General features: G+C 39.0%; 1 protein-coding gene across 1 annotated transcript in view; it reads left to right on the forward strand.

The window, feature by feature from the left end:
- The first annotated feature begins 1,295 nt into the window (after positions 1–1,295).
- Positions 1,296–18,834, forward strand: part of LOC123705581 (sushi, von Willebrand factor type A, EGF and pentraxin domain-containing protein 1) — a 38,377-nt gene continuing 20,838 nt past the window's right edge. The window contains exon 1 of the mRNA XM_045654435.1: positions 1,296–1,464. Coding sequence (XP_045510391.1) covers positions 1,422–1,464 — 43 coding nt within the window. The 5' untranslated portion in view covers positions 1,296–1,421. The remainder of the gene's footprint in view (positions 1,465–18,834) is intronic.

Raw genomic sequence — 18,834 nt, forward strand, 5'->3', positions numbered from 1 at the left:
TTAGGTTATGGCAGAAAAATACCTTGAATGTCCTTTTAAATATTCGCATGTTTAGTATTGTTAAAGAATAATAACAAAAGTTACGATGAAGCGTAAGCACATTTTTTAAATCGTAAATACGGATGCGTAACCTTTTTTCGGTCGTTCTTTGAAGTCACATAATAATAGTAGTGTCTATTTCTCTACAGGAAATCGACACCTAAAATTAATCCATCCACTTTTACTCAATGACTCTTTGTCAAAGTTATTTGTGGGGCATTCATATCATTTTTGGTTCTGTGAGACCATTATCGGTTCTATGGCGGCCTCAATGTTTCGTATAAGGCCGGAATTTCACTATTATTTCGTGATATTTAACGCATGACGTTTCTAAATATTTTAATTATTCTATTTCATAAAAACACCTGAAAATACTTACTTATTACTTAAAAAATACATACAATCCATTTAAAACATCACAAATTAAAAATATCTAGTCTATTTTTCATTCAAAAGAGTTCAACGGGTGTGTATGACTGTATGAACTATATTAAAAAAAAACTTTACAATTGACTTATTCTAAAATAATATAATGTAATGGGTTACTTAAGTTGACATTAAAAAATAAAAGAATAAATGCGGGTAATTTATTAGAATTTTATTCTTGTGAGGATATTATGACTGCGTTCGTTCGGAAAATGAAAAATGAAACAAATTCAAAATTTTGTACGAAAATCTATTGCTTATTATTTTATTAATTAAGAAATTGGATATAATTATTTTAACACGCATGTAATATTATATAAACACTACATTAAACATACAATAATTTAAAAAAATAAAAATATTATTTATTATCTACTTACGAAAAATACAGATATAATGATTTGGACACACGAAATTTATAAAAAGGTGAGTTCATAAGATCAGTATTCAGTATTATATTTTATTTCTATTTAATATAATTTTTTCATTATTTACGTTTACAAAGCATGAACAAATATTTACATTTAACTAAATACTCTGTACATGTTTAAACGACACGCATAATTACAATCATAAATAATAAATGTATTCACCCACTGGCCCAATAGCCAGATATATTATGTAGATGACAATAATTATTGTAACGCATAACACGTACTACGGGCGAGTGACGCGACGCGACCGACGCGGGCGATTGTAATTTATTATTAGGCACGCGAAAGTTTTCAGCGTATACTTACTCTGTGGCCTGCGTTGCCTACCGTACTGCTCTACTCTGTGGTCCTACCTGCGATGCGCCGGCGCACTTGTCCGCACTTCCGCAGCGCACCGTGACCCGTACAGACAGACCTCACCTCAGTCGAACACGATCTTCCAAGAGTACTGCACGCGCCATGACCTTACTTTTCAACGGATACGAACCACGTGTGTGAAATTAACGTGAACTACGCCTGATCATGGATGGACTATATTTTTCTGCTGTCTTCGTTCTACTGCAAGGTATGTAACGATTTATTTAATTACTACGTAAAAATTCTCGCGTTGAGATGATCCACTTTCAGAGCAATCTTATAAACCTACGACGATTTTCTCTCTGTATTGTTGAAATTTATGCTTTTACACGTAGTAATCTGTGCTTTTACTATGAATTTTCGTATCTATTGTGCGTTTTACGTTAATATTAATGTACATACTTTACATACTTAACCACGAGGTGTCGTGTTGGAACATATAAAGATACCCTCATAGTATAATATTTTATATTTCGACTTTCGAGATGGAAAAATTAATTCCGTTTGCATCGCGTGCATCGCCGGGCAATACACTTACTGCTTCACTAATTTGTTTTTATTTACCCACGTGTAATGTAGGAAAGACTATATTATTGCGCTTGCATGGTACCTAAGATGATTATGACTTGGTACAAATGGTTATTCTACATGCGTTTGTAATGCGTGAATTATCTAACGTCTAATCCGTTTATTTTAGAATATCAGCCAAATAATCCATACTAATATTATAAATGCGAAAGTAACTCTATCTGTCTGTCTGTTACTCAATCACGCCTAAACTACTGAACCTATTTGCATGAAATTTGGTATGGAGATATTTTGATACCCGAGAAAGGACATAGGCTACCGTTTATTGAGAAATATGTACCACGGGCGAAGCCGGGGCGGACCATTAAACCTTGACAATATAATGTGCGTTGATATGTAGTGATATACGTATTGTGCATGATATTTTATACGTTTATTTGAGTAGATATTAGATAAACATTTTGAGTAGATATTTGACCCTCTTATTTCTACCATCCTACTAATATTGTAAATGCGAAAGTTTGTGAGGATGTGTATGTCATATGTGTGTGTGTTTGTTAATCTTTCACGCAAATACTGCTGAACCAATTACAATGAAATTTAGCACACATATCGAGTGTAACTTGGATTAACACATGTAATAGGTTTTATCCCGGAAATCCCACGGGAACGGGAACTATGCGGGTTTTTCTTTGAAAACGCGTGCGAAGCCGCGGGCTGAAAGCTAGCATGATCATATTTTTAAATAGGTATTACACGCTTTAATTTAATGATAGGATGAACTGAAAATATTTTTACATATACAGATTACATTTACACCTTAATTTACACATACAGACTACTTTTTTGACAGTTCTTATTGTGAAAATGCTACAATATTTTTTTAAAACAACCTACACACCGGCACAATTAGCGGAACAGAAAAAAAAGTGAGACTATGAGATAATAACGCATATATTTGACGAAAATGTAATTAGACACAAAATAACAAGTTGATTAACGTCTTTTAACAACGACTTTGAAAAGTCTTCGTTATTTTTTATTGAAAAATAAAGAAATTTGAAATAAGTGAAATTTTTACATGATTATGAACCATCACAAAAAAATAAAAAAGTAAGCATTAAATGATTTGACAATAAAATTAAATTAAAATTAATAACGAGTGTTTCCCCCTCTTGCTCTGATTACCTACGGTTTCCATTCGTCTGGGCTCATAAGCCACTGTGTGTTCAAAATTAGACTATATTTGGCGTTCTATTCTGTGTTTCCATATTCGCTGTCTCCAATCGATCTGTTTTAAAAGAACTCTGCACTCATCAGTAAAGAGAACCTGCTGCCATTCGTTCAAATCCCAGATGATGTTCTCGCGTATAGGTTTCTGTTCCGCTAATTGTGCCGGTGTGTGTAGATTTACGAGTCCTTATACTTTTACTCCGATTATTTATATTATTATCTATTAAATTATCAAACACATGATTTACAGTAGGTGCCTCGTATACAATACGAAATGTGTGATAATTTTCTTAAAATAAACCGGCCAAGTGCGAGTCAGACTCTCGCGTACGAAGGGTTCCCGTACTAGGGGGGTCCTTAATATATATATTTTTTATTTCTTGTTATAGCGGCAACAGACAGACAGACAACGAAGTCTCAGTAATAGGGTCCCGTTTTAACCTACGGTACGGAACCCTAAAAATGACATGTGTTGTACGATTATAAATTTATAAGTTTTTGGGCTTCCCCTCCCTGCAGCGGAAGTTAGTCCCCATCCGCTTTGCTACCATGTTTATTTGCTCAAATGTTACTGTAATAAATTATCTTAATATATATAAATCTCGTGTCACAATGTTTGTCCTTAATGGACTCCTAAACCACGTAACCCATTATAATAAAATTCGCACACCATGTACAATTCGATCCAACTTGAGAGATAGGATAGTTTAAATCTCAAATCGTTTTAGGGAAAGCGGGCGAAGCCGCGGGCGGTAAGCTAGTAGTACATATAAATTATTAACAACGTTTATTAAATACTTAATAACTAAATATTTGTTTTCTTCACGATATTACCTTTGCAAGCTTTACAAGTTACTTTGATGATACGGCTATATTATATATAATTACTGCTAATTTTTATTTATTTATTTACAAGTAGGTATTACAATTTTGTACTTTTCATTTTTAAGTTGGAGCATGAATTAATTATTTCTTTCTTTCTTAGTACAGATAATAGTTACATTTTTATGTAACATCTATCATATTATAATATTTCGTTAAAGTTTATACTTACAGAGTAATAGCGAATTGCATTTATTTTTTCAAATCGTTAATTCGGTATAATATTCTAAAACTATAGAAGGATGAATGTATCAAAATGATACAGGCCTATTGTTAAGAATTTGTTGAAAAAAATCGCTTAAGCTTGTGTTGTAACAAAAAATGTAGCATTAGGATGAGTTGTATAGGGTGCGGCAATCATTCTGACGTTCAAGGAATGTAGTTTTTATGTGTGTAAATGCATTATGGGATAGTTTTACAGTCGTGCCTGCTTTTAGTAAATTACCTTCGATTTTGTATATTGGTCCATCCTTTTAAACACAGTAAGAGTTAGTCCATAACATTATTGTACATACTTAGAGTAAATACAAACCGTTTTAAGCCCATCTATATCTATACTAATATTATAAAGTTGAAGAGTTTGTATGAACGCACTAATCTTAAGAACTACTGGTCCGATTTGAAAAAATATTTCGGTGTTGGATAGCCTGTTTATTGATGAAGGCTATATCATCAATATCATCACGCTAAGACCAACTAGTTAGTAATATTGTGTGCATTATTCAATCAATGAAACAGTTATTAAATCTTTTTAACTTTTAGTACCGTCTGTATTACGTTGTTTATTTACGCTTTAGACTTTTACATCGCAAAAAACCTAACGACGTCTAAATTTAACGCTATTAAATGTGACAAAAACGTGTGAAAAAAGCAATAAAAAGGTATAAAGTGAAAGTTAGGTAATGAGGCTGCATTCCTTCACGAGAGACCTGGGCCACATACGTGCAGCCTTTGCGTCATTAACTTCATATATTTAAAAAAAAAACTGTCTAGCAATTTAGATGATATAAAATGGTTACTTTTTGTTGAAAATGTACCAACTTTAAACTATTTATTACGAGCTGAAACGATACTCAAGTTGAAATTTTGTTTTTATATGTGTGTCTTAAATATTTGTATTTTTAGAAGTTGAGAAAGGAAAGAGTCGTGATTTTATATATCACTAGCTGCTCCGCACGGTTTCACCCCCTTGGCTCCACTCCTATTGGTCGAAGCGTGATGATATATAGCTTATAACCTTCCTCGATAAATGGGCTATCTAACACCGAAAACATTTTTCAAATCGGACCAGTAGTTCCCGAGATTAGCGCGTTCAAACAAACAAATAAACTCTTCAGCTTTATAATATTAGTAGATATAGATAAAGAAAATTTTTTTGAGCTCTTAGAATTTTCTTATCTCGTTTAGTGCCAATAGGCACCTTCATATTTTATTAGAATTGCTTTTTAATATGAAATTGAAGATAAATGATTATAATCTAGAGGTAAAACAATTAAAAAAAACGTTATCAAATAGGAGATGTTTTTGGAAGCGAATTATACACAATTATAATCCTAAGCTATTGAAAGTAATACGTGTTAACCATATTGTAATCTATTTACAAGAATCTCTGAGGCAATTATTATTTAACATTTCTTCATACGTAGAGGTCGTTCCACAAATCAGGTCAGATTTCTAAGGGAAGTTGCCAAAGTTGTTATTAGGTCATTAACATCATTTCCAACACCTTCCAATTTAATTTACATTTACATACAGAAGGTAACAATTGAATATTTTTGAAGCGATTTTAAAATAGATGTTTCATTGAGGAGTTTATGGTAATGGAATAGTTCTACCTTTTTACCTTGTTTATTGGATCAAAATTGTATCGTTTTCAACACGCTTATGTATATTAGCTTCACCTGTACGTTTGTATGAAAACAACTGCTTTAGACTCAAATTTGACCCACTTCACCAGACAGATTTAATTCAAACTGTGTACATTTATGAAGGGTCGGTAACAATTTTTATTTTAAGAGTTTATCTTATTATTCTGAATAATATTAAAAAAACCGGCCAAGCGCGAGTCGGACTCGTGCACTAAGGGTCCCGTACTATGGGAACGCCCCCTTTTTTAAATTTTCTAGCTATCAGGATTTACGAGATACAGCCTTGAGACAGACAGACAGACTATGAAGTCTCAGTAGTAGTAGGGTCCTGTTTTACCCTTTCGGTACGGAACCCTAAAAATATTAACATTAATTTGACTTTATCATTACATGTTTTTTAGTATTTTAAATTTCACACAATTTTTAACTAAACGGATATTATATTTTAGTTAAACTTAGACTTCTTGATACTTTTCAAATTTTTTACTGCATTCTGCTCTTCAGGTACTTCAAAATATGTATAGTTTGTGAAGTCGTGATACCTTCTTTGGCGCGTGCGTGACCCAATCCGTGAGGCATGCTTAGAACTTTTTTAACCGACTTCAAAAAAAAGGAGGAGGTTATCAATTCGGCCGGTATATTTTTTTTTTTTTTTTTTTTTTTTTATGTATGTACACCGATTACTCCGAGGTTTCTGAACCGATTTACGTGATTCTTTTTTTGTTCGATGCGGGATGGTGTCGAATTGGTCCCATAAAAATTTTATTCGGCTAGGCCCAGTAGTTTTTATTTTATGAGCATTTTTGTCTGTACTCGATGACTTAATTGGAATGTAGCAAGTAACTTTGATTCACTTCCCGGTAACCGATTGAGCTGAAATTTTGTATACGTATGTAAATTGGATAGCGATGAAACATTATCATGACATAGAGCTGATTTGATGATGGAATCGGAAGGTGGCCATAGGAACTCAGTAATATATTGACTCAACTTTATCGAGTTTGGGCTCGTTTGATTCGTGTTGAAAATTACACTAAAAAGTATTAAATAAAATTAACTGCGTTAAAAACAACCGACTTCAAAAACGGAAAAGTAAAAAATAAAAAAGATTTGATATTATTAATTACTACATATTATTTAGATGCGCTATTTATTAAATAGGTTTGAAGTCGGTGCCAAACACTAAGCACTTAGTATTAAGCCCGTGCACCGACATCAAACCTATTTAATAAATAGCGCATCTAAATAATATGTAGTAATTAATAATATCAAATCTTTTTTATTTTTTACTTTTCCGTTTTTGAAGTCGGTTGTTTTTAACGCAGTTAATTTTATTCCACACAATGTGCCCTCAGGCGTATCCTCGCTAGAGTTTAAACAGTTTGTTTGTTTGATTCAGTTTGCTATTATTCATAGTAAGATGTATGTTTCCTATTATAGTAAAGTTAACAAAATAGTTAACTATATATAAAAAATCACAGGCAATTATAGGTACTTATAACAATAAATAAAATGTTCATACAGTTACATCGTTTGGAAAATTATACAGCGATTAATATTGACTAGGTATTATTTAGAATTTATAGAACATTTTAATTTGAAACTACATTTTTTAATAGCGTAAAATGTTTGTAAACGTTGTGTGTAGATCACAATATATATTTGGGTCATTACAATTAGCTACTACATAGTACATATATTTAAATCAGCTTTTTGTGTCGTCTGTTGATATAAAGTAGATGAACATTTTGTTATAGTTGAGAAGTAAAAGTGAATCTATCCAGTGGGGTGAAAGTTTTGATTACTCGCTATTTTTCTCTAATATTATAATATAGTTATTTATTTATCATTTAGCCATAACGTAAAACTAAAACTACACGGTACCTATAAGTTGAATGTATATACCTATACCTACAATGTCTTATGTTTTGTATCGGATCTTCCAGTCCATAGACCTATGAAAAAATTGGTATAGAAAGTGCATTAGTGTTATGCACAATAATGGCTAGTCTATACTCTTTATCTAGTTTTCATCAAAATTCGTATTTATAATATTAATATGATGACTCAGAAGAAAAAGGTAATGTCAAATGTACTCAATCGTTTCGTTGCTTGCAGTGGTCTACAACGTATGTGTTAATTGACCATAATATGTTGTGGATAACGGTTAATTTGATCAACTTAACCGTGTCCAAGACAATCTTGAATTGAATATGTTGCTTTATTTTAATATTGATACGTAAAAACATTCAAAGACAAAGAGTAAATAACTATAAATTATAATATTGGAGATAATTATAGTGTAGAAGTATGTATAGAAGTATAACTTTTAAGCTACACTAAATTCTTATATATCTAAACAAACAAAATGTGTTATCTGATGCTAAGAAACGAAAGTAAATTAAAGTCATTTTCCAAAGAACATATTGGGAAATCAACATTTCAGGGACTCGAACAGGTGTGGTCTTTTTCTGGTAGCTATTATATTTTTATTTTTTACATAAGTTTTAAAGTTATTTATATAATATCTGGGCAAAGAAGCAAATTGTTACTTAATTTACGTAATTAAATTGAAAGAACTAATTCATTATTATCTTTGTTTATGAAGACATTTATTTGAATTTATCATTAAAACATGTTTTTAGTATTTTAAACTTCGATTAATTATTCAATAAATAAATAGTAATTTAACCTATGTAATATAATGTTAATAATTGCGAAGATGAGCCTGAACTTTGAAGTTATGTTTTTTATATTATAAATTTCATATTTATTTTTAAATTTCAGTAAAATTTAATTTAAATCTGACCATACCAATTTATAAATTCATTCGAAGGGCCTTATTTAGTATTTTTAAGAATATTATTCATGAAATAAGTTCTATTACTTTAAAATACTTCTGATCTTTAAGAAATCCATGAACTTTTATAAAGACTAGCCACATAAATACCTAAGTTTAGACCCTTATATATTTAATAGTGTTTTAAAGAGTAGAAAAGAATTCAGTATTATATCAAGTAGTTTGAATTTTTTAAATTATTTCTACAATGGATTTCATATTTTTGGTTTTAAGGCATTCAAATGATTTTTTCTATTCTTCATAAATTTATATTTATTTCTACAATATTTAAAAATATCAACTTTCAGTATGTACGTACTGAAGATTAGATACATTATATACCACCTTTATATATTATATAAATACATATATACAAACAACAAAAAAGTCGAACAATACGAGACAAACTGACGTCTATATATTGTTAACTTCCTTGAACCTGTAATAGACCGTTACAACTTTCGCATGATCATCTCAGTTTTATGTCTTACATAAAAACGGCGTACATTACTTCATTTATTGGAGGCAATTGGATTATACGTAAAGTAACTGCGCATTGTAAGATGTGGGTAACGGTTAGAGAATGTCGTCCGCTAGATCACCTATGAAATGGGATTACGGAGCAATCTTTACAATGGAGTGTATGCCGTATAGCGTAGCTCACTTTTATATCAGTGTACATGTTATGTACAAAATGTTTTAAAGTTTTTAACCGACTTCAAAAAAAAGGAGGAGGTTATCAATTCGGCCGGTATATTTTTTTTTTTTTTTTTTTTTTTATGTATGTACACCGATTACTCCGAGGTTTCTGAACCGATTTACGTGATTCTTTTTTTGTTCGATGCAGGATGGTGTCGAATTGGTCCCATAAAAATTTTATTCGGCTAGGCCCAGTAGTTTTTATTTTATGAGCATTTTTGTCTGTACTCGATGACTTAATTGGAATGTAGCAAGTAACTTTGATTCACTTCCCGGTAACCGATTGAGCTGAAATTTTGTATAAGTGTGTAAATTGGATAGCGATGAAACATTATCATGACATAGAGCTGATTTGATGATGGAATCGGAAGGTGGCCATAGGAACTCAGTAATATATTGACTCAACTTTATCGAGTTTGGGCTCGTTTGATTCGTGTTGAAAATTACACTAAAAAGTATTAAATAAAATTAACTGCGTTAAAAACAACCGACTTCAAAAACGGAAAAGTAAAAAATAAAAAAAGATTTGATATTATTAATTACTACATATTATTTAGATGTGCTATTTATTAAATAGGTTTGAAGTCGGTGCCAAACACTAAGCACTTAGTATTAAGCCCGTGCACCGACATCAAACCTATTTAATAAATAGCACATCTAAATAATATGTAGTAATTAATAATATCAAATCTTTTTTATTTTTTACTTTTCCGTTTTTGAAGTCGGTTGTTTTTAACGCAGTTAATTTTATTACCAGTTTAATTTCCTAAAGACTTAGATGTACAGCCCTCATAATAATTTACTTTTTTCTTTATGCTATCTCACCTATTATCAGTATCTACGTAGTTTAATTGCAGTAAGGACAGACAAACGAGCACACTTTCATATCTATTAATTATGTACAAACAGCACCATCTCAATTGATGACTTTCCTCAAGAAAACTACAAAAGGTACGGACTGACGCAATATGACACTAAGTAGGCGTGATTCGAGAAAGCGCTTTCTCAGAGTTGCAAAAACGTGCACACCTATTACCATGATCTCTATTATTCATTATATATAGATGAAATTCGCGTGGCATAACTTGTATTGATAATTGGAAAATACTATCGAAGTCTGGTAAGTGGATAATTGGCTAGTGTGCAGAGGTGTTTAATGCATCTAAGATTAAAAGATTTGATACAGGTTGATCGTATAAAGCAGACGATTTATCACATTGTTGCATTCAGAAATCAAAGTGATTGCTAAATACCTAAATAAGTATAAAATATTTCTGTTACTTTGTATATAACTTAAGTTAAGCTTTTCTTAAGAACAAGGGTTTTTCTATTTAACTTATCTTTGAGCCATAAATATATAATTACGGGAAATACAACACACTTACACACACTGAACGACCGTAGCTGTACCAACGGCAGTGGTTTACGTGAAGCTATAATATTACATGGTATTACCGTTCACGTTTTCCCGCCCAACCTTACAACTGGGTCGCCATTTGACCCGCTCGACCAAACATCTCGTATACGTTGAGCTTGATATGTAAATTAAACGAATTAGCATCGATGATAACTCGATTGAATCGTAAATAGCTGAATTAATATAATTAATCGTTAATTTTAGTTGTTCTGTTTGAATGAATGATAATGAACTAATTGTTAATGTTCGGTTTATTTTTAGTGATTTTGTTTTTAAAGAGAGGTTATAAACAATTCAACCATCTGGGGTCACTGGGTATATTTTATAACATTCCGTTATAAAAAATTCAGTTTTAAAGGAACTTATACAGAAATAAAAGACGCTTCGTGTACAGTTCCAGGCTTTGGCATCACGGAGGGCTTTACATTATATGAGGCAAACAAACTAGATGGCACTAAGCTCCCTTAAATCGCGCTATCGAAATGTTTTCCAGTATTAATAAGGGTCTGTGATTCTGTGTATGGGGATATAGCGAGGGACTTTTCAGGAATTCGTTGGTTGTTTGTTCTTGGTCGTTTGGTCTCGTTCTCAGCGTTCTGCTCGCTGATCAATAAATAATTAATTAATTGATTAATTAAAATCAATTAATTGAATAATTTGGTAATTCAGAAATAAATAATTTATTTATTTCTGAATTATGAAATTTTAAAAGTTGCGATTGCAACCCCGGATGTAAATAAACACATCCTACAGTCATGCCGCCGCCGAGCGTGCCGCCGCTGCCGCAGCGACGCGCGACTCGTCCGCGCGCACTGGGCCGCAGGGTCTATAGTCGGTCGGTTGCCGCACTTGAAATGGGCCTGGACGCCATTGCCGCTTCCGGCCAGGCCGCAATTGTGGCCCGTTCAACTGCAACCGGCCGGCTTCCTGTGTTGGTGTCGGAACCTCAGTCAGGAGCTGGCGATGAATCGTTCCTGGCGAGTCCACTGACGTTGTCGCCGGCCCGATCCACCGAATCTATTACATCAAGTGCTCGCTCGATCACACCGAGCCGTCGACAGGTCCCGGCATGCACCGCCACTCTAATGCCGGGCACTTTGAAGCGCGCCGCACAGGCACCACTGCCGCGCACTCCGCGCTTCCCCGCCCCTTTACCGGGTATTCCCGTGGGACGCTTTCCCTCCCCTCCACATAGAGTAGGAGAGAAAGCCATCACAGCATCCTCGTCTCCGCCTACGCTGAATATGCCGATGATGTCACCGGGTTCTCCTATGGAAACCGGGACAACCGGCACTTCATACGCGAACGTGGCCGCGTCTCAAAAATCCCCAGCACCTACACCCTCCACCTCCTCCGCCGCCGTTGCGCCCGCCGCGACCAACTCTACCTCGACTGCGACCGACACTACTGCCTATGCCTCCACCTCTGCTGCTGCCGGCGCCACAAGCGCCGCGCCCCCCACCAAACAGCCCAACCGCTACCCCCCGCTTATCGTGGAGACGCTGCCCGACTGGCCCACCCACTTTAGAGAGTTAAAGAAGGTCCTCGGGCATACCCCAAACGGACGTCCATTTGGCAAGGGCGTCCGCTTCATACCAAAGACGGACCAGGAGTTCCGACTCATCCAGCGCTACCTTACGCAACTGGAGAGCAATACCGGAATCTCCTGGTTTTGCTACTCGCTGCCCGCTGAAAGAAGCGTAAAAGTAGCGATCCGCGGCCTGCCGGCTAACACAGAACCGGCACTAGTGGAGACAGAGCTGCGAGAGCTCGGGTTCATCCCAGAGCACGTGCGCGCAATCCCCGCTCGTCCAGGTAGGCCGGGCTGTTTAATGTTCGCGCAATTGCAGCGGACCCCGGATCTCATCCCAGGCATTTATGAGGTGAGCGAACTGCTCTGTATGCCTGGGATCACTATTGAGGCCTGGCGCGGCAGAAAGGGGCCCGCGCAATGCCATCGCTGCCAGCAATTTAGGCACTCCTCCCAAAACTGCCACCGGCCAATAGCCTGTGTGCGGTGCGGTGAGAACCACTCGGCGAAGGAGTGTCAACGTCCGCGCGAGGAACCACCAACGTGCGCCAATTGTGGCGGCGCCCACACGGCTAATAATGCGAACTGCCCCATCTTCCGAAAGGAGACGCGCAACCGCCGAGCAGGCACCGTCGCACGGACTGCCACAAATGCCCGTGCGCCCGCAACAGAAGTCGATGCACCTGGCTCGCTCATGGCTGCCGCCAATCAGCCAGGGCCGCCGGGCAAACGCCGCCGTAAACGTGGCAAACGCACACAAAAGCGGCCCCCAGCTGCACAGCCTTCCGCGCCACTTACTGCAGCGCCAGTCACTGCACCGCCTAGTGTACCGCCTGCAGCACCCACCTCTAGGCCAAGCTCTGCGCCGCCCGCCGCGCCGCAACCTACCCAGCGTAGCAAAACGTCCAAGCCCACCGTGGTCGCCGCCCCCGTACGGGGGACGAAGGCGAAGCGAGTATTGCCACTGGACCCCCGATTGACCAAAGTAATCAGCACCCTTAACCAGGTGCTGATAGCCATCCAAGAGCAGCGTGACCCAGTACCGCTGATCTTGGGATGTATCGCGGAGCTTTGCGCCTCTTATGGCTGAGCTCCGTATCGCCTTTTGGAATGCCGACGGGCTCTCAACTCAAAAAGCCCGTCTCTTTAAAACATTGCTCTCCCAGCGTCAGGTGGACATCGGCCTGGTAAACGAGACACACCTCAGACCAGCAGACAAGTTGAAGGTTTCCGGATACTATGTCTACCGGGAGGACCACACCTCGCCGATCGGGACTGCTTACAGGGGATTAGCAGTCCTGGTCCGTCGGAACCTCATCCACCAACTGCTGCCAGTACCTCAGTTGCAGTCGTCGTACGCCCTCGGCGTAGAAATCTGCATAGACCGCCAGCCCATCCGTGTGTTCGCCTTTTACAAGCCGCCGCAAAATCGACTGGCAGTGGCTGATGTCCGAACCTTGCTGGACTCGCCACTGCCCACGATCCTCGCTGGCGACTTCAACGCAAAACACACGGCGTGGAACTCCAACACCGTGAGCCCGGACGGTAGACGCCTACTGGACGATGCAGATCGCCACGGCTACGAAGTGCTAGGACCAGAGGTCCCAACGCACTACCCGTACTGTGCAGCCCACACTCCGGACGTCATCGACATAGCAGTAGCCCGCGGCCTCGCTGCCGCACCGTCACTTGACGTCCTGGATGACCACCTCATTTCCGACCACCAAGCCGTCCTCCTGACGCTGACAATGACTCCATTGACGACATCGCTGCCTTCTCCAAAGCATCGCCAGGACTGGAGAATCTTCGCCAAACACATGGCCGAACACTCGCCGTCCTTTAGAGTAGAGAGCCCTGCAGACGTCGATCGACTCGCAACGGACCTCAGCGCAGTCATGTCCAATGCGCTTCAAGAGTCCAGACTCGATGCTGCAACTACTCGTAGAAAACCCCAGCTTCCTGCCTACATACTAGCGATGTTAGAGGAGAAGAGGAAGCTGCGTAGACTATGGCAAAACCTGCGATGCCCGGCCATGAAGACGCGGCTGAACGCCCTGGCAGCCAAGATATCAGACGCACTGGAAACGGTAGCAGTCGAATCTTGGCACACCGCCATCGAGCGAGCCGGCGATGACTGGTCCGGCATGCACCGCCTTTGCCGCCAGCTCTCCAGGAAGCCCTCTCCGATTAGACCCCTCATGGCCGGTGACGGAACCCCACGTTACCGCGCCGAGGATCGAGCGGAGATTTTCGCAGACTTCCTGGAGAAGCAGTTTACGCCTAATCCGACTGCGAATGTGCAGCACGTAGAGACCATCAAGCGACATGTGATGGACTACTTAGAATTGCCGATACCGCCGACAGAAGATCCCGTCGTGTTCTCCCCTGGTCGAGTCCAAAGGATGATTCGCCGAACTAAACTGCGCAAAGCCCCCGGTCCCGACCGAGTCACCAACGAAGCGCTGCGTCACCTACCCCCGCGAGCCATCGCGACGCTGACGCGGCTCTTCAATGGAATCCTCCGTACCGGGCACTTTCCATCCCCGTGGAAGCTCGGCCGAGTCATCCTGATTCCCAAGCAAGGCAAGAACATCATGCTGCCTGAGAGCTATCGCCCCATCACTCTTCTGTCCTCGACCTCGAAAGTCTTCGAGAAACTACTGTTGCTGCACATTACGCCCCACCTTCAGCCACGCGACGAACAGTTCGGGTTCCGCGCCGAACACTCCACCACTTTACAAGTGACGAGAGTACTGCACCACCTCGCTACCGCCTACAACAAGCGAGAACAATCAGTCGCAGTACTTCTTGATATGGAGAAGGCGTTCGATCGCGTCTGGCACACCGGACTCATCTACAAGCTGTCCACGTCTACTACTCCGCGTCGAGTAGTTAAGACTGTGGCCACCTTCCTGCAAGACAGGCGTTTTCAAGTGGCGGTTGAAGACGCTTTGTCCACAGAGCGCCCCATCCGAGCCGGTGTGCCCCAGGGAAGCTGCCTGTCGCCCGTCTGCTATAGCAGGTACACGGACGACATTCCAGTCGCTGGCGGAGCTATTTTAGCGTTGTATGCCGACGACGCTGCGTTTATCACCACCTCGCTGAACGCCAAGCACGCATCGGTAAAGATGCAGCGAGCACTGGATGCGCTTCCCTCATGGCTGGAGGACTGGAGACTCAAGGTCAACGTGGGTAAAACTCAGGCGATTTCCATCGGGCGGGCGCGCCTTCTGCCGCCCCCGGTGTCTCTCATGGGCGAGAACGTCGAATGGTCACCGACGGCCAAGTACCTTGGTGTGACCATTGACAAGACGCTCTCGATGCGGCCCCATGTGAAGAACGTAGTTGCCCAGACGCGTGCCGTGCGGAACATACTCCGCCCCATGCTAGCATCTCACCTGCCTCTCCGTACGAAGCTGTGCATCTACAAGGCGTACGTTCGCACGCGACTCACCTATGCGGCCCCAGCGTGGTTCGCGTTAACCAAAGAGACAGACCGCAAGTCGCTGCGAGCGCAGCAGTCGCTAGCGCTCCGCACCATCTCCGGAGCACCACGCTTCGTACGGAATCAGGTCATCTCCAGGGACCTGCGCATGGAGAGCCTGGACGACTTCGTTCGTCGCCTGAGTTCCTCTATGTTCGCGCGCGCCGACGGAGCGCGATCCCAGCATTTGCAGGGCATCGCGCCATACCATCGGAGACCGCCGGACATAAGAGGCCTACCACGTGACCTAGTCTCCTAGGACACGACCGCTTCCTCGCCGCTGGCTGATGGGCGCCTCCCGGCACCTCGCCGGCGGGCTCGACCTCGCTAAGCGGCGGGTGGCTTCACCCACGGACATTCCTCCCTGCAGCAGCTAGCAGATCGCCCGCGATACACGCGGGCTCGATCGCACTGCAGCAGGACACCTCCCGGACACGACACCTCGGACCACTATAGGTCCCACCCAGTGCCCCGCCTGTAGTTGCAGGCGGCGTTGCCACCACTGAAAGGGGCCGTCGCCCCGAACAGTTACCCCGAGGCCTGTGAAGGCCTGCGTGGAAGACCCGATGATTGTATGGGGATATTCAGAATAAAGGGAGGTTATATTAACATACCTATTTTTTGTAGAATTCGTACAGATAACGTATCGTGTACGGTTCTATATCATTTATTACAGCCTATTAATGATGTATGAGGTGTATTATATTTATTACTAACACATAGACATTTAATTATGCGCTATCGTATAAACTATAAAGTATAACTAAGATAATGAATGTTTAAAGATTAGTACTTTATCTATGCTTTTTATTAGGTTAATTTAATCGATTTACATATTTACAACTTATAGGCATTTATTTATATTAAAATGTTAGCAGTATAGCAGTAAGCAACGGAATTTCTAATAACTCCTGCCAAAACTATGCGAAAACAACTCTGTTAACGGAACATAATAATTATCACTCTAAACGTGTTTCTAACATCGCGTCCCGATGATAATAATGTTTAATCAACAATCGACAACACCCACGTATATATTTTAATTTATTCAATGCGCCAAACAAAACTGTCCAATTTCAATGTAGGGACATTAATCTTTTCGATGATCACAAAACAAGATAAAATTGATCTGACACACAATTAATAAAGGCTTAATGCTAAAGTTCGTAGCTTTCTACCTCGAGGTGAAAAATTTAAATTAAAAAATAGTGGGTCATTGTACCGCGGCGATAACAGGTGCCTGAAATCGTTTACTAACATTGTATATTGTGACATAGTTTGTGGTAACAGTGTAACGGAGAGAAATCTAACTATATGTAGCTATGATGAGCAATAGAAACTAGTAGAAGTGGCATTCAGTGTAGTCTATAAAAAGTTCATAGATTATTAATTTTTTATTTTATTTTAAAATAATTTGTTTGTAGTTAGGTAGCAGATAATAAAAAATAATTTGATTATCTGCAGGGGCGTGTAAAAAAGACGCTAAGTTAATAGGTAGGTACATAATATTATCTTGGTATACTCAATTCTTACCGCTCATGATTTTTACGTTGTTAACAATAAAAGGTGAACGACCGATACGCAGTTCAAACAAAATCCTTTTAGACGGCATTTACAGAGGGGTAAATTGTTATTGTGAGGTATGTTTATTTTAAAACTATAAACTTATCACTGTGGAAACGCATGGTTGACTTTATAATTAATCATGCGATTATCTATTTTATTATTGAATAATTAATATTGTTACATACCTATCTATCATTACCAAACTATAAAGATACCTAACACATTTCATAGCCTATGCACCATGTCTTCTATTACGTACATATCTATATTAGCCTTTGTGCTATACAAAGCGTAGATGAAGGCAAGTAACAAATTTTCACACAGTTTCGCAGTTATTAGTTAGATAGACTGAATTGAATCCGCTCGTAGCAGGCGCGCCGTGCGGGTCACCACGCTTTCTTGGTCTACGTAATTGCGTTCTAGTGACAGATAAGCGCTCATTATTGCATTTCTTTCGACTTCATATCACTGACAGCCAGGATGTTCTTAATCGACACAAGGTTGTATTGTAGTTAAAATTCATAGTGTTTATTGTTTAAAAGGCAAGACTGATGTTCTTTTAATTTCGTACAGTCCTTATTGACAAAGTTATATTCGTCAAAGATTTGTTCAAATATTTTGTAATTATGTTCACAATACATACATTTTTAATTTTCTCCCGCTTCATTAATAATTTTAACAAACTTATAAGATACAGTATCTAATACAAATAGTTGCATAGTTTTCTGAATCCTTATAATAAGCATTTTCACCCTTAGATCTATAGTTAAGTCAATAAATATACTAGAATGAAGAATACCAATGGGTATACCATTGCATTGTAGCAATGTTGTTTAGTCATGCATTGGGTCAACTTTCACTAACATCTGACCGGAGCTTGTAAAGCTCGGCTTCCAAGTGACTAAGCTTTATTGTTCTAGCTTTTGTCACTATATGTATATTGAGGTGAGAAATAAGCAAATAGCATTTCGAGAAATATATTTTATGCGTATTTTCAATAGAACATTTAGCTTGTATTGTATTGGTATGAATCGTTTTAAATTTTGCTTTTTAAATAGGAAATTGTCAGTGATTTGTCGATGTAAATTTAAAACTTGTTTATATTTTCACTCAGTCCCAGTATTGGTAATTAAAAATATAATTAATATCCATACACCCATATCAAACACTAGCACAATATTGAACATTGATAACTTCTGCTTACAGCACTAATCAAACCGAATAATTAGATCAGGATTTAATAGGAATAAATAAAATCTGAACGCTTGTTAAGAGACGCCGAGGCTATAAAACCCGGAGCAAGTCATTACCACCGTTCGCGCTTTCGCTAATTTCAATCACCACGGTATATTTTTGATCATTTCGAATTTGAGAGGTTTCACGGAAATCTGAACGCTGATGACGCGTTAACTAATTCGTCATGCAATGCCTTTCTTTGTCACGACTTTCATCTGAATCACTTGCCTTTTCGGTGCGTCATTAGTCACTTGAGGTGGGTTAAACGAGTCCAATGTGGGGCTTAGCAGAAACA

This window comes from Colias croceus, chromosome Z, assembly GCF_905220415.1.
Source record: "Colias croceus chromosome Z, ilColCroc2.1".
Classification (NCBI taxonomy): Eukaryota; Metazoa; Arthropoda; class Insecta; order Lepidoptera; family Pieridae; genus Colias; species Colias croceus.